The sequence below is a fragment of the Eschrichtius robustus genome, chromosome X (genome assembly GCF_028021215.1).
Source record: "Eschrichtius robustus isolate mEscRob2 chromosome X, mEscRob2.pri, whole genome shotgun sequence".
Taxonomy (NCBI): domain Eukaryota; kingdom Metazoa; phylum Chordata; class Mammalia; order Artiodactyla; family Eschrichtiidae; genus Eschrichtius; species Eschrichtius robustus.
Genome location: NC_090845.1, coordinates 118430142 through 118445939, shown reverse-complemented (window position 1 = coordinate 118445939; position 15798 = coordinate 118430142). Strand labels below are relative to the sequence as shown.

The window sequence follows — 15798 nt, the reverse complement described above, 5'->3', positions numbered from 1 at the left end:
GGACAGACTTTGGCAGGGAGTCCCCTCCTTTACGTGACCGACAACCTAGTATTTAATGATTTTCAAAGAACAGAGAGAGAAGGTAGCAAGGAGAGCATTTATATCTCCTGACAAAGATGAGACCATGATTCCTTTTTTCTTCTTCTCTCCCCGGCCCTGCCTGCCCATTCTCAGTCACCGTGGCCGTTCCTCTGGGAACAGTGGGACAGTTTACACTCACTATTGGCAGTGGCCATGGCCGAGAGAGCCAGGCAGTGAAGGAGGACGAAGCCTGGGGTGGGGGAAGGGCTGGAAGGGACCCCCCCCCCCCAAACAGGCTCTTGAGTAGCAGTCACCTCGCTGTTTTCTGGGAGGGAGAAGCTGAAGAGCCAGGCCCTGCATGCGGCTGGACAGATCCAGCCTGGACACGCGGACACGCCCTGGCGTCTCGGCCACAGCGGGCAGCGGCCCCCTGCTCCCCGACCCCTTGACTGCCAACCTCAGGCATCACAAATGCAGACCGATCAGAGTGCAAGAGGACCGCTGGCCTCTGCTCTCCCGGCTCCTTTCTCATCCTCTTTGCTCAGCCCATCTTTTCCCTGATGTCCCTCACTTGCTGAGGGCCGGAGCACAGGGGTGTGGGGATAGGCGCCCACACCCCTCGCACCTGGCTCAGGTCAGCTTTCGCCTCCTCAGTGCCGTCTCCGCCTGTGGTATCTGAAGTTGGAGTGTTCTGCCTCTCCATTCTGTCCCCTGAGTGAATATCCAGCCTGTGTCTCCAGCCCCCGGGCTTTTGTGTGATGTCTTCCTGTTGTGTCCTCAGAAAAGCATCAGAGTTCTCATCTTTCAGCCACCCGCTGGGGAGGTGGCGGGTGAGTGTGAAGCAGAATGACATCTCCCCGCCATTCCCTCCTGCCATTTCTTTCCTTAGTGCCCACGCCTCTCCTTTGTCTGAGACGAAGAGGGCTGATGTGAGTGGTCAGGATGCATGAGCAAGGAGCCCCTGCGAGGCTGCGGCAGAGGGTTGAAAGGGAAGAAGAGGTACTAATGAGTCAGCTAGGACCCCCAACTTCTACATCCTGTTCCACAACAGCTGGGACAAGAATGTCCATTCTTCCAGGAGCCCCTGTGTTCAAAGGGCGGTGGAGTATCTGAACTTGGAACCAGGAATCCTCGATTCTTTTCCTGTTTCTGCCCATTCACATCTAAAGGTCTTCCTGCCACTTGCCTTGAAAAAAATTTCTCTCTAAAACAGGACCCATGTTCCCTGCTTCTGACCTCTCCTGGGAAGGTCAGCATAGACGAGGACCTGGAAGATGAGCTCTGAAGCTAAAAGGTGTTGTAACTGGGGATGGCAGTTTTGGGAAAACAGAGTGCCCTTTTGCTGACCCGTTTTCAGGAACTTTGCTGAATCTCATGAAGGGGCAGTAACTGCGGGCTCCATCCACGCAGTACTTCCTTCAACTTTTGAGTCCATCTCTTCTTTCTAAATGCTAAACAGGGAATTCCCTGGTGGTCCAGTTGTTAGGACTCCGTGCTTCCACTGCAGGGGGGCGCAGGTTAGATCCCTGGTCAGGGAATTAAGATCCCGCAAGCCACGTGTCGCGGCTAAAAAAAAAAAGAAAAAGCTACACAAATAAATGTCCTTTGCATGGCAGCATGATAGCAGCTATCTAGGGTGCTACCAAACATGGATTCACACGGAGAGCGTCCTCTGCAGGAAGCTGAATTTCCCCTTAGTTCCAAGGGCACAATCCCAGAGAGATCTGGAAGGGATGGCAGGGCAGTCCTTCTCCAAGCCTTTTGCAGTATAATGGGCTCCTTTCCTTCCAGGTCACTTCCTCCTGTGAGATTAGCTCTTTCATTCTTTTCAGTGGCCGCTCTACAGTCACCTCTCATGAGTCTGAGGATACACTTAATAGTGTAAATACTGTCCACAAAAATTCCACCCCTAGCCATCACTTGCCCTCCTTTTTCAAGCATCTCAAGTTGAAGGAATCTAAAATATTGTGGTTGTTACTCATTAGCAGTGTATCTAGCTGAATGGGGACATTAGCTTATTGTTTACCACTGACTAGAGAGGAGCATCTCTAGAAAGGAATGTCACACCAGAAGGCTACCCTTCTGACCACCATGAGCCAGCTTTAAAAACAGCTGGAAATGATGGAAAACTCAGTAAGGATGCTTAAAAGCTGAATAAGTAGACAGAGTTGATTGTTTAAAACAACTAGATGAAAGATGAAGGAAGAATGTTCCAAATGTTTATGGACCATCTCCTGTAACCAGTCAGTGTTAGGCATGCTCACCAGGCTCTTTTAATTCTCACAGCAGCCCTGATAGGAAGGAAACACTATCTCCATTTTATAAACATGTAAACGAGCTTAGAAAGGAGACTTCATGGAAAAATTATCTGGGGAATTCCCTGGTGGTCCAGTGGTTAAGACTCCGCGCTCTCACTGCCGGGGCCCGGGTTCCACCCCTGGTTGGGGAGCTAAGATCCCGCGTGCCGCGCGGTGTGGCCAAAAAAAAAAAAGAAGAAAAAAAAAGAAAAATTATCTGAAGACACCTGTTCTAAAAAAGTGAACGTTGGTCATCTCTGGGTAACATGGAAACAATGGAATTTTGTCTGATGTTTAAATCTCATATGAAACAACATGCCGTTTTCATTTAAAAAGTAAAATTTTATGAAATAATAAGTATATAAATGGCTTGACCAACATCCTAAACTAGGATCTGACACAGGTATAAACCCATGTCTTCCAACTTCCCTGCCCTTCCCTTGACATCACATTGTCTTCTCAGGAGATACAGTTGTCTCTCCCGCAGGGGATTGGTTCTAGGACCCCCTGCAGCTACCAAAATCTGAGGATGCTTAAGTCCCTTACGTAAAATGGCGCAGTATTTACATATAACCTACACACATCTTCCCATATACTTTAAATCACCTCGAGATTACTTATAATACCTAGTACAATGTAAATGCTATGTAAAGCATGCAGCAAGTTCATGTTTTACCTTTCCTAAGTTTCTGGAATTTTTCTGATCCGTGGTTGGTTGAATCTGTGCATGTGGAACCTGTGGATAGAGGGCCAACTGCGCTCCCTGAGGCCAATGGAGAAGGAAGAGGAACCACCAACATGACCAAACCAGTTTCTGTCTGACCTGGCTCTCACTGAGCCATCACTCTTAAGTCACAGGCCTCACCCTGCTCTGACTGGACACTCCCTCCTCACATCCAATGTTCACCGAGGCTACGAGGCCATGAGGCCACGTGGCTCTCCTTACCACTCCAGTAAATCAGTTTGCAGTATCTCCAGACCTTCCTGCAAAGCATCCATGTGTACGGGGCTACGGCTGAAATCGGCCTCCTGTTAGGTCCTGGGCAGGGTGGCATCAACTTGAAAGCCTTGCAGTCCACACAGTGAGAGTCAAAAGGCGGCCAGTCACCACCGCCCTCTGCCTTCTACAGATACCTGGTTGAGGGCCCCGACCACCGCCCTCATCATTTCATTCTAAATACCTCAGTGCTGAGAGGATCAGCAGGAAGAAAGATATCAAGTGCTTCCAGGGTCCCTAGGTCTGTGCTGGCATTCAGGCCTCTGCTTGCTGCTTGAAATTCCTTGACAGAAAACACTGCAGTAGTGGGTGCTCAGGAGAGAGGCAACTAGAATGGGGGTACTTCTCCCAGGGCAAACACTGAACCCTCTCTTCCTGTTCCAGAATGAAGTTCCCTGAACCCTGGCTTGGTTGTTCATGTAGACAGAATGGTAGCCACAGAAACTGCCTCGAACTTAGTAATTCTCTCTGAGCTCCCTTCAGAGGACCTGAATACTCTTATTTTCCGTCTCTCCTGAGAAAGAATGGGAGTAGGACTCATGGCCATCACGTATTTGCTGAGCACCTGATACCTGAAGAATTTAGATCACGGCGGGTGGGGAAGCTGAGTAACCAGACAGATACAGATAGAAATAGACAGACAGGCAACTTTAGATATATGAGAACTATTTCACTCTTTTATTTATAAAGAAGTCATTATGCATCAGTCTTGTGCCAGACACTGAGGATACAATGCTGAATAAAACAGACTTTAGATTCCTTTTTGTGAAACACGACATATGCCCCTCCCACATTTTGCTGATGATAGATTCCTATCACTGGGTGCCTCATCATTTTGTATTCTTTTATCACCTCTAGTGTCAAGCTCTAGCTGCTTTCTTCAGACTGGAGACACTGGACACGACTCCCTTCTCCTGTGGAGTTTCTGGTGTCTAAGAAGGCTTGACCGCCTGCTAAAATTTCTCCTGCATATGCTACAAGTATAAGGCTGCTCACCTGTGTGGGTTCTCTGGTGTTTAATAAGGTGGGAGTTCTGAATGAACCTTTTCCCACATTCATAACATTTAAAGGGTTTTTCTCCTGTGTGAATTCTTAGGTGGGTGTGTAGATTTGTGTTATGACTGAAGCTTTTCCCACACCACGAGCATCTATATGGTTTTATTCCTTGGTGTGCCAGTAAGTGCTTATTAAGATCTGAACTCCACCTAAACCTCTTATCACACTGTTGACATTTATAGGGTTTCTCTTCAGTGTGAATTCTCTGGTGCTTAATTAGGTCAGAGCTAACTCTGAAGCTTTTCCCACATTCCTGACATTTAAAAGGTTTCTCTCCTGCATGGCCTTTCCCATGAAGATCCATACGTTTTGGAAGCTCTTGTCTGCAAGTTGTAAGTTTCTTTCTTTTCTTCCCTGGAAAAGCTCGATGCCGTTTCCGTACCCTGTGTGTACCACCATGATTTTCTTTGCCCGTTGTTTTCTGGGCAACTTTCATTCTGGCCTTTCTTAATACTTTGCGTCCTGATGCTTGTATTTCTAATGTAGAAAGAGATACACGTTGCTCATTTACAGTGTCATTTTTGAGCTTTAGCCCTGTTGGAATAAACAGAAGAATCAGACATCTGATCCCAGAACAAGAAAACTGTAGGAATGAAAAGAAAAATCAATGATGACAGCTTTTAAAAAATACAAGAACAAGTGATTTCTGGTCCAATCTGGACAAAACGGCATAGGCCCATTTCTCCCTGATCCTCCTTGCTAGGCACAACAACAAACCCATTCAAGAATGCAAGACACAATGATCAGAGAATTCTAAAAAGTGGTAAAAAGAAGGCAAAATGGTTTGGGACCCCAGAACTACAAGAGTAACACAGCAGATGTCTTACATCTCCACACCCAAAAAAGAAGGCAAACCAGATCTAGTGTTTTCCAAACCTCAACCTAGCAACAGAAGGCTACCTGGATAGGCTTATTCCTTCCCAAATCTGAATGGGAAACCTTCTGACAACACTAGAACCCCAGTGAGGAGACACCAAATTAAGCATGCAGAACTAGCAAGAGGGACCTAGCCACAAGTGGCCAGGCCCAGGAAGCCTCTTCATCCCTATAGGTCAGAGATTCCCACTGAGAGACACTCTGGCCTAGGTAAATATCTTCCTCACCATCAGGCAGCACCAGCGGGGACGCAAGGGAACCCTAGCAGTACCATATAAACCAAGGAGACCAAAATAACACTATGAAGGCTCTGAAAATTAAACTGTCACTAGACACATACTCCACAAAAGTAGGAAAGAACCTGTGTGCTAAATTAAAACAGAGTGACTGCCCATTAAAATAAAATATTTAAATAGGACCCAGACTCTCCTAACATAATGGACAAAATGATCAGGATGCAATAAAAAAAATAACACATCACACCTAGAACCAAAAAAAAAAAAAAAAAAAATCACAGCTTGAGTGAGAAAAGGCAATCGGACAAAAATGGAATCAGACTAGCAATCAAAACCAGAAAGACAACAGAAAAATCTAAAAATATATGGAAATGAAACAGTATACTGCTAAATAATCCATGATTCAAAGAGAAAGTCTCAAGGGAAATTTAAAAATACATAGTTAAATGAAAATGAAATTAAAATATATCAAAATATGTGGAATGCAGCTAAGGGAATGCTCAGAGGAAAATGTATAGCCCTAAATGCTTACAATAAAAAAGAGGAAAGGTCTCAAATAAATAATCTAAGTTCCTAACTCAAGAAACTAGAAAAAAAGCAAAATAAAATTAAAACAAGTTGAAGAAAGGAATAATAAAGATCACAGAAGAAATCACAATCAAACAAAAAGCTTATTCTTAAAGAAAATAAAATTGATAAACCTGTATCAACACTGACAAAAATAATAGAGAAGATACAAACCATCAGTGTCAAGAAGGAAACTGGGTATATCTCTACACATTCTGCAGCAGTTAAAAAGATAATAAGGGAATACTATAAGCAACTTATGTTCATGAATTTTAAAAGTTTGGAAAAATGGGCCAATTTCTCAAAATCCACAAACTACCAGAATTCAACCAATATGAAATAGATAATCTGAATAGCACTCTGACCATTAGAGAAATTGAATTCATAATTTAAAAGCTGCTAAAAAAGACATCTCCAGGTTCATATAGTGTTACTGGAGAATTCTACCAAATATTTATAGAATTAACACCACTTTTATATAATCTCTTCCAGAAAAGAGAAGAAGAAGAAATACTACCCAAATCATTTTATAAGGCCAGTAATTACCCTGACAGCAAAATCATACAAAGACAGTACTAAAAAAGAAAACTACAGACTAACATCTCCCATGAACTTAAATACAACAATCCTCAACAAAATACTGGCAAACTGAACGCAACAATAAGTAAGAATTATATACCATGATCAAGCAGGATTTACTGCAGGTATGCAAAGCTGGTTCAACGTTTGAAATCAATCAACATAACCGGGGCTTCCCTGGAGGCGCAGTGGTTGAGAATCCGCCTGCCAATGCAGGGGACACGGGTTCGAGCCCTGGTCTGGGAAGATCCCACATGCCACGGAGCAACTAGGCCCGTGAGCCACAACTACTGAGCCTGCGCGTCTGGAGCCTGTGTTCCGCAACAAGAGAGGCCGCGATAGTGAGAGGCCCGCGCACCGTGATGAAGAGTGGCCCCCGCTTGCCGTACAGAAACAAAGACCCAACACAGCCAAAAATAAATAAATAAATAAATAAAATTTTTAAAAAATCAACATAACCTACCATATCAACAAGCTTCGAAAGATCATAATCCCATTAACTGACACAGAAAAGTATTTGACAAATCCCACATCCATTCACGATAAAAAACACTCAGAAAATAAGGAATTATATCAACTTGATAAGAGTATCAACAAAAAAACCTGTACTAACATCATAGGTAATAGTGAAAGGCTTAAACTTTTTATGATAAAGTTGGGAATAAGGCAAGAAGTCGGCTCTCACCACTCTTATTCAACAAAGTACCAGAAGTTGGCGCTACTGCAACAAGGTAAGACAAAGAAATAAAAGGCATTGCAGATCATGTGACTGTCTATGTGTAAAAATCCCAAGAAGTCTACCAAAAAAACTTCTTAGAACTAACAAGTGAGTTCAGTAGGGTCACAGGATAAAAGAACAAAACAAAATTAGTGGCACGCCTATACAAAAACAACGAACATGCAGAAACCAAATTTAAAATAATACCATTTACAATTGCTCCAATGAAAATTAGCTTCTACATACACGTAACAAACATGCAGAAGATCTGTACACTGAAAATTACAAAAAGCTGATGAAAGAAGTCAAAGAAGACCCAAATAAATAGACATACTGTGTTCATTGATTAGAAAGATCAACATAGTAAAGATATCCATCCCCCTCAAATTAATATATAGGTTTAATGTAATTTCTAGCAAAATTCCAACAAAGTTTATTTTAGACATAGATGAGCTTATTCTAAAATTTACATGGAAAGGAACAGGCCCTAGAATAGCTAAAATAAAATTTTATCTTGACAAAAGAATAAAGTGGGAAGAATCACTCTACCTGATAGATATTAAGGCTTCCTAAATTGTATAGCTACAGTAATCAAGACAGTGCAATATTGGCAGAGGGATAGACACATAGCTCGATGGAACAAAATAGATGCACACAAATACGCCCAACTGATCTTTGACAAAAGTGCAAAAGCAATTCAGTGGAGGAAGGCCAGTCTTTTCAACAAACGAGGCTGAAGCAACTGGACCTCCATAGGCGAAAAAATGAACTTCAACCTAAACTTCATACCTTATATAATAATCAACTCAATAAGAATCATGGACTTAAATGTAAAATTATAAAACTTTTAGGAAAAACATAGGAAATTTTCGGGATCTATAGCTAGTCAGACTGCTAGCCTTGATAACAAGAATACAATCTGTAAAAGGAAAAAATAAAAAATTGGTTATCACAATTCAAAACTTTTACTCTGTGGAAGCCCATGGGAAGAGGATAAAAAGAAAAATACACAGCCTTGGGGAAACTCCTTGCAAACCACATATCCAAGAAAGCACTGGAATCTACAGTCTATAAAGAACTCTCAAAACTCAACAGTTAAAAAACAACTTAATTAAAATATGGGCAAAAGCCATTTCACTGAAGATAACATAGAGAGAGCAAATAAGCACATGAAAAGCTACAAAACACCATTAGCCATTAGGGAAATGCAAAGCCAAAGCACAATGAGATAACACTACATACTTAGCAGAAAGGCAAAAAAAGTATTTTTTAAAAAACGGTGATACTACTAAACAACGGCGAGAATGTGGAGAAACTGGATCACATCCATTGCTGGCTGAGAATGTAAAATGGTACAGCCACTTGGAAAAACAGTTTGGCATTAAACATGTAATTACCATATGAACCAGCAATTGCACCCTTCAAGGCATTTATCCCAGAGAAACGAAAACTTATCTCTACACAAAATCCTGTACGTGAATGTTCACGGCAGCTTTATTCGCAATAGCCAAAAACTGAAGACAGCAAAAATACCTTTCGATGGGTGAATGGTTAAACAAATTGTGGTATATCAATATCATGGAACGCTTCTCAGCAGTTCATCTGAACTACCGACACACGCAATAGCTAAGATGAATTTCCAGGGACTTATTCTGAATGAGAAAAGTTAATCCCCCAAAGCTACATACTGCATGACTCTATTCATATAACATTTTTGAAATGGCAAAATTTAAAAACTGTAGAACAGATCAGTGGTTGGCACAGGTTGGTGATGGGGTGGGATGTGGGAGGGAAGTGTGTGTGGTTATAAAAGGGCAACAGGAGGGCTCCTTGTGGTTATGTAACTATCCAGTATCTTGATTGTGGTGGTGAATACACAAACCTCCACATGTGATAAAACTTTATAGAACTAAATACACACACATACAAGGAAAAACGGAAACATGAATAAGGTCAGTGGACTATATCAGTATTAATATCCTGGTTGTGATATTATATACTTTTGCAAAAGTTATCATTGAGGGAAAATGGGTAAAGTGTACATGGGTTCTCTTTGTATTACATTTTAAATATGCATATGAATCTACAATTAACTCAATAAAAAGTTTAATTAAAAAAATACAGGAACAAAATCTTAAAAATGTTAAGCTCCTATGAAGGTTCCTATCAAGGAATCTTCTCCTCTTCCTATGTATACACTTACCTCAAGGAGACTCTCCAAGACTGTCCTTGAACTCTTGGGGACCTCGGGTCTATGGTTCTTGCCCTTGTGCTAAACAGATCGCTTTAAGTTTAGGGTGCAACGATAATGTTCTGAGGATAAAACTTTGAGGTCATGGACTGCCATCTTAATTCCAGACTATTTCAAGGAAAAGTGAATGACTCTTTTCTACTTTTATTTACTCCCAACATTTAAATGGGCAGAATCTTAGATTCCACATCTTCTTTATACTCTACTGTGGTTGTAGGTGGATATGCAGTGAGGAAGCGAAGAACTAAACCTATAAGGAGGACAGATGGAAACGACGTGGAGGGGGCGGGGAGTCCAGTGGTATTCCAGCAGACCTGCTTAGAGATGAGGTGGCTTAGACCACATGGTGAGAGCAGAAGAGGTTGAGACGTGGTTGTACTCAGCACCTTTTGTTAAAAACTTTTTTATCTTATACTGGAGTATAGGATACTCCAACGGCATTGCAGGACCTATTCTGAAGACAGAGCTCAGGGCACTTGCTGACGGATCGGCTGGGGGGTATAACAAAAAGACCAGAATAAAGGATAACTGAGAGGTTTTGGGCCTGAGCAACTGGGTAAGTCGTGGTGCCCGCTACTGACATGGAAAAGATATGGAAGAGTGGGTTTGCAGGGCGGGGCAGGAGTATGAGAGATCAAGAACTCTACCTAGAATAAAGAAGTGAGACGTGTATTCGTAAAAAGCTCTCCGGGTGGTCCGGATATGCCTTTCCTTTTCCCCACACCATCAAGCTGAGAACCAACCCGCCACTGGAACACTGGGACTCTCTCACAGGAGTTCATTTTCCATGAACTGAGGACGGGACAGATTACACAAGTTCTACACAAAGGAAAGGAAGAATCTTTACCTAGAGAGGTGACCGTCGCATAGTTTTCCTGCATTACATTATTGTAGAGGATCTTCTGAGAAGGGTCCAGTAATTGCCATTCTTCATCGGTAAAAAACAAGGCCACATCTTCAAATGTCAACGGACTCTAAAGAAGAGAATAAGTTGTAGTTCAGTACTTGCCACGACAGAAGCCGTCCTATCACTCATCTCCGAATGACACGGGAGGCCAGTCACTGAAGATGGTAAGAGTATAAGATTTAAGGGAAAAGAAGTGAGATGAAGGAAGAAAAGGAAGGCACCAAAGAGATCAGTACACAGCTTGGGAGGTGCCCAATTCCCGCAGGGCCAAGCCTAGTTGCCTAGAGAACACCTGGGGCTAACAAACCTCAGAGCACCTGCCGGGTACGGTGGGTCATGGGTAGCAGAGAAAAGCAGACAAAGCCACGTTCAGGCTGCCTGGAAAAGCTGGAAAGTACAGCTCACCTGGGACTCAGGCAGGATGAGCTCAAATGCCGTCTTCCAGCTTGGGGTGCTTGTCTGCTCAAAAAAGTCTAGAATCTGTTGAGCAGGCACAGCTGTGGGGGGAAAAGAACCAGAAAAAAATTTCTCTCTTTTCTATTTATGAATACCCTGAGCCAATTTCTACAATACAGGACTCCTTTGGTAAAGATGGCTCACCTTCGTGTGCGTGTGTGTGTGTGCGTGTGTGTGTGTGTGTGTGTGTGGTGTGCTGTGCCAGAAGTGGCCTTCTCCTTGCAGACAAGAACCAAATATCCACCACTGCACAGAGCTGGTTCCCAGTTGACTCTTTCCACAGATTTCATGAAATAAAAGGAAATCCATTATGTTTTTCCTCTCATAGACTAAATTCTTCGCTGAGCTGGGCAAGAATTAGAGGTGTTTGAAAATGAAAGCCTCAGGTCCTCCAGTGTATGGTAGGAAATGTGGGAGATTTCTTTCATTACTTTTTTTCCTGGTGTACAATTTTCTTCCCATTCTGCCAATGACAGCCCATTTCTGATCCCAATTTCTCCTCTAACTTGTAAAGGTGAGATGACCCTGCCTGTCCCTGCTGTATCTTCCTCTCTCCTCTCAAATTTCTAAGGAGCAAAGTCCACATTGTGAATACCAGGGTTCTGTGATTTGGATGTTTCTGTACCACAGAATGACCCTCACCTTCACCCACCACTGGCCTACTATACTCCCGCCAGAGAGACATCCTAACTGCCAGCAGGGCTGGGCAGCTGGAAAATTCCTGTGACATTCTAGCTGAACCAATTACTACCACAGCTCCCAGGAGAAGAGAATTATTATGAAGCTCCTCACCTCTTCCACATAAAAGCTGGGTTTCTTTCTGAGTATTCCAGCCCAGCTGCTCTTGCAGTACCCAGTATGTATTCCAACATTCTTTCTGGAACACATCCATTGGTTGGGGCTCTGCTGGCTTCCACTGAAAGCCTGGGGCCACTGCTGTTCCTCCCAAGAGCAATGTCTCCTTTCCCAGCTCATGGGCTGTGACCTAGAAATAATCCCCATCCTCATTAGCAAAGAGCTTTTGGTTTTGGGGTGGTGGTGGAGGAACAAACAAGACTAGAGCCCAGGTTTGGGGAGCGTGTAACGTTCAAGGAAGTCATTTTTAGAAACGAAGAGGTACTGCACCATGGTTTTCTCACAAGGAACTATACACGTGATCTAGGAAGATTAGGCTAAAATGAGAGAAGTTGCGACCGCTGCCGGCCTCCAGCCCTCCACAGATGGCCACAGCTCAGGCCACGAGCAGGGTGGGGTAGGCTGCCTGTCCTCTCGCTGCCTCCACTCTCTTGCTTTCTAGACTTGGACCCTTGACCTAGTGGACTTGTATCTTCTAGTTTTCTCTAAAAAATGAGGACGCGAATAAAAAAGGTTTTCCTGTCAGTCAGATTTTCCAATGCTCCCATGCCCAGGGAACGATTTCATGGAGAAAGGGGATGCAGTAGAGGGAAAAACTGGGGGAAGAGTGGGACCCTAACTTTCCTCCATATGCTTCAGCTGTAATAAGATGCCTGTGTTCCTCAAGGTGGACTCTCGAGGAAAGGAAGTGTGCTGCCATCTCCCAAGGACAGACCTTGGTTCCCCACTCACCAGCAAGGCCAAGGCCGAGCACTGAGGGAGGCCACAGGGCTCTTTCCTCCTGGCCCTGAGATGTGTGTCCCCACCACAGAGGGCACCACCCCTCAGCACTTTCTCTCCACTTTTCTGTTGGCACTTTTCTCCTTTCCGTATCCCTGTTTCCCTTTTTTCTTTCTATCTCTTCTCTTCCTCTGCAGTCTCCCCAGAGATGTTTGATTTATACTTCGGTTGCTACCCTCGCTTGCCTTTGATCTCTAAATGCTGTCCACGCTTTCAGGTTTTCTTCTCCTTCCCCAAGTCTTTCTTGCCTTTAATTTCTCTGTTGCTAAGTCCTGTCTCCTCGGCCATGCTAGACCAGGCCCACCACCCTCAATTCACCCTGGCCCTGAAGAGGGCAAAATGCATTTCTTTTCTCGAAGGCCAGGTAAGACTCCCAGGAACTCCGAAACCTGGAGGCTGACTGTCGCTGCAAGTCTGTGATTTCAGATCGCACTTAGCTGTTCTAAAGCAGCAGCAGAAGAGTGACCTAATCCATCCCATTCTCCAATTAGCAGCCCCCGCCCCGGACCTTTACCCTATTTCAGTGTACACGTAAGGAATCTTTCCGCTCACCTCATTACTTATTCCACCAGGTTCTTTCTGAAAACGGTCTACCAGGGCCACAGCCTCTCTGATGCTCTGTGGATGATACTTCTGCACCCAGTTCTGGATATCCCTGGGCAGAATGGTCAGGAACTGCTCTAGCACCAGCAATTCCAAGATCTGCTCTTTTGAGTGGATCTCTGGCCTCAGCCACTGATGGCATAATTCCTGCAGTTGGCTGACAGCCTCAAGTGGTCCAGGTGCTTCAAGATAATAGAAGCTCCGGAAGTGCTGGCGAGCGCTCTCAGGACCAAGACTGTCCATCTGTGGGCTGGATTTCTTACTCTGACTGGAGCTCTCTTTCACAGACCCCTTAGTCTCCCACAAAGCCTCCACGTGTGGGTACAAGCATGCATTCACGTTCAGATCACTCATCATCATTTGCTCTAGGAATAGTTTTACTCCTATGTGTGATATCCTCCTGGGCCACCTTTGACAACTGAGGCCTTGTCAGGCTTGGTACAAAACCAATGAGTGGATCTTCTCCCCAAGGTCACTGAGGGAGGGTAGAAAAAAAAAGTACACGTCAAGAAGAAAGCCACATGACACATATTTACTCGCTATTTATAGTTATCAGAGAAGAACGAACAGAAAAGTTCCTGTCCTGCCTCGCCTTTAAAATCAACTGCCACTCAGGATGACTCAAGACTACTTCAGGACATGTTTTTCCCCTTTCCTTTGTTACCCAACTTTGAAACAAAGCACGGCTCAGGGAAGACAAATGTCAGGTGATCACTTTTTCTTTTTTCTTTAAGGTTGATGGGTGAAAAAACTGGCACCCATTCACTAAAACGAGCTTTGATATCATCCAATACTTAATCTGTGTGCCCCCTGTCCCACCTTTACAAATGGGGCATATTTGACTTTCTCTAAATTGTAATAGATCACCCCAGTTTTTTGTCTTTAGTCAGGGGGAAAACAACTTCTCTGCCCCTTCGTCCTCTTAATGGAGACTGATGTCTTTGCTTCATGGAACATTTGATATTCTCTTTTCCATCATATTAATATTGGAAAGGAAACTGAGGTGGCCAGATCAGAAAAGAAGTAAAGTAATTAGAGAAAAAGTAACCTTATTCCTCTCAGCAAGTATCTCCCCACTAAGCAATCAGATGGCGTCAACACTGGTTTTTTTGGGAAGACTTATAAAGGGCACTGAGCGGCTTTGTACCTGTGTCTGAAAATTTTTGCTTACTTTACTGGAAAAACTGACAGTTGGCTTTGTCTACAAGATACCCAAACGTCAAACTGTAAAAAAGGAAAGGAGAAACGGTGACGATTAAGGTTCTTCAGAGACAGGAAGGGTCCTTGTAAACGTAAGCCTTCTCTTGACTTTACACTTCCTCAGGGTCATAGAGATCTTTAAGCAAGGCTGAGGATGGCCTTGAGAGTCTGCTTTTCTCGGAGGTGATGCAGCGGAAACAACAACAAAGTTCTTTCAAGGATGCCACCGGTATTCAAAGAAATAATCTGGCTGGTTCCTTGCTGCCTGTCCAGGCTCAGGAGGTACAGGGACACTTCCTGTTTTTCTTTGTCAGCCAAAACTAATGTCTCAGAAGCTGAAATAACCCTTTCTCCAGTGATATGCTCATACGCCAGCGGAAACGGGCAAGTTTCGCTGGGCTCATTCGTAGGCCTTACGCCCCATCCCCCGTCTACACCTACCAAGTGGGTCCAGAAGGCTGGACCGACCGCGAGGACGCCCGCGTGCTCTCAGCACACCGGCAGCCTCCGAGCGTGCTTCGGCAGCAGCCCTGGGTTATATCTGCACACAGGGTACAAAGAGGTTGCTTCCGGAGGTTAGAAGTGGCTGTAGGAGACTGAGTGCCGGCCTCGCTGAGAACAGGTCCCGCCGGCTCTCAGGCCGACCCGCCGCCCGGCAGCGACGCCACCGCGAAAAGGAAAATGCGCGCCCGCACCCCCGCTCGCCGCCACGCAGCTGGCGTGTGCGGCCGGCATTTCTCGGGGGCCCTCCTGACCAAACCCAGAAGGAAAAGCAGCCTGTCGGTTACCTCCACCCAGCTCCGGCTTCCGTGGACGCCACTTCCCTCTTTCTCGGCTCGGCTATGACGTCGTCACGCCTCCCGCCCCCACGGGGAGGAAGGAGGGTCCGGTTCCCGCGCTCCCGGGGGCGATGTCGGGAAAGCGCGAGGCCCCGCGAGCGGCGGGAGCACGGGGCGTTGGCAGCTCGGTTCCAGCCCGAGCGCTCTAACGCCCCGAGACCCTTCCCCAACTCGCCATTTTGGGGTCTCGGGCGGTGGACTGGCCCCAACCGGAAAAGGAAGAATGCGTTTCCGGTGGCTCCGTGACAGCCACGCCCAGCATCGCCGTCCCTCCGCCTGGGGAGCCGCAGCGCAGCCACGCCGGAACGGTCTCGCGGGTCCTTCCCGTCCCGGGTTTAGCCCCGGATGCAAAAAAAAAGAGTTCTGGTCACCGAGTCTCGGGCCCGCGGGAGGCCTAGCGGCGCCCCGAAGGCGTCTCGTCGCCTGGGAACGATGCAGCCTGCTGACGCCCGACGCCGTGATCTCGGACCCCCGACTTGCGGAGTGGCGTCCAGATTACTCCCGCGTCGCGTTCTGGCAGTCGGTGGCCCTTTCTACCGGGAAGTTCGCCTGGTTAGGGC

At 45.3% G+C, this 15798-nt stretch overlaps 1 protein-coding gene across 4 annotated transcripts; it reads right to left on the bottom strand.

Moving 5' to 3' along the window:
• Positions 1–3964: 3964 nt before the first annotated feature.
• On the bottom strand, positions 3965–15477 carry LOC137756200 (zinc finger protein 75D-like). Of its 4 annotated transcripts, none has more exons than XM_068532507.1 (6): positions 15188–15477; positions 13149–13674; positions 11754–11946; positions 10911–11002; positions 10446–10572; positions 3965–4905 (listed from the first exon to the last, which is right to left on the bottom strand). In XM_068532507.1, the coding sequence occupies exons 2-6, from the start codon at positions 13557–13559 to the stop codon at positions 4196–4198; spliced, it is 1533 nt and encodes a 510-aa protein (XP_068388608.1). In that variant the 5' UTR covers positions 13560–13674; positions 15188–15477; the 3' UTR covers positions 3965–4195. The 4 variants fall into 4 exon arrangements, with proteins under 4 accessions (XP_068388608.1, XP_068388609.1, XP_068388611.1 ...); XM_068532508.1 differs by lacking the exon at positions 15188–15477 and adding an exon at positions 14841–15171; XM_068532510.1 differs by lacking the exon at positions 13149–13674.
• Between the last annotated feature and the right edge of the window lie 321 nt (positions 15478–15798).

What these genes read in the sequence shown, in the direction of transcription:
- LOC137756200 (XM_068532507.1), bottom strand. Translation starts at nt 13,559, where the DNA reads ATGATGATGAGTGATCTGAACGTGAATGCATGCTTGTACCCACACGTG. An exon ending in CCAGCTTTTATGTGGAAGAG is followed by an intron (nt 11,003 to 11,753) that starts GTGAGGAGCTTC and finishes TTCCCCCCACAG; the next exon opens with CTGTGCCTGCTCAACAGATT. An exon ending in TCATCCTGCCTGAGTCCCAG is followed by an intron (nt 10,573 to 10,910) that starts GTGAGCTGTACT and finishes TCTCTTCTTTAG; the next exon opens with AGTCCGTTGACATTTGAAGA.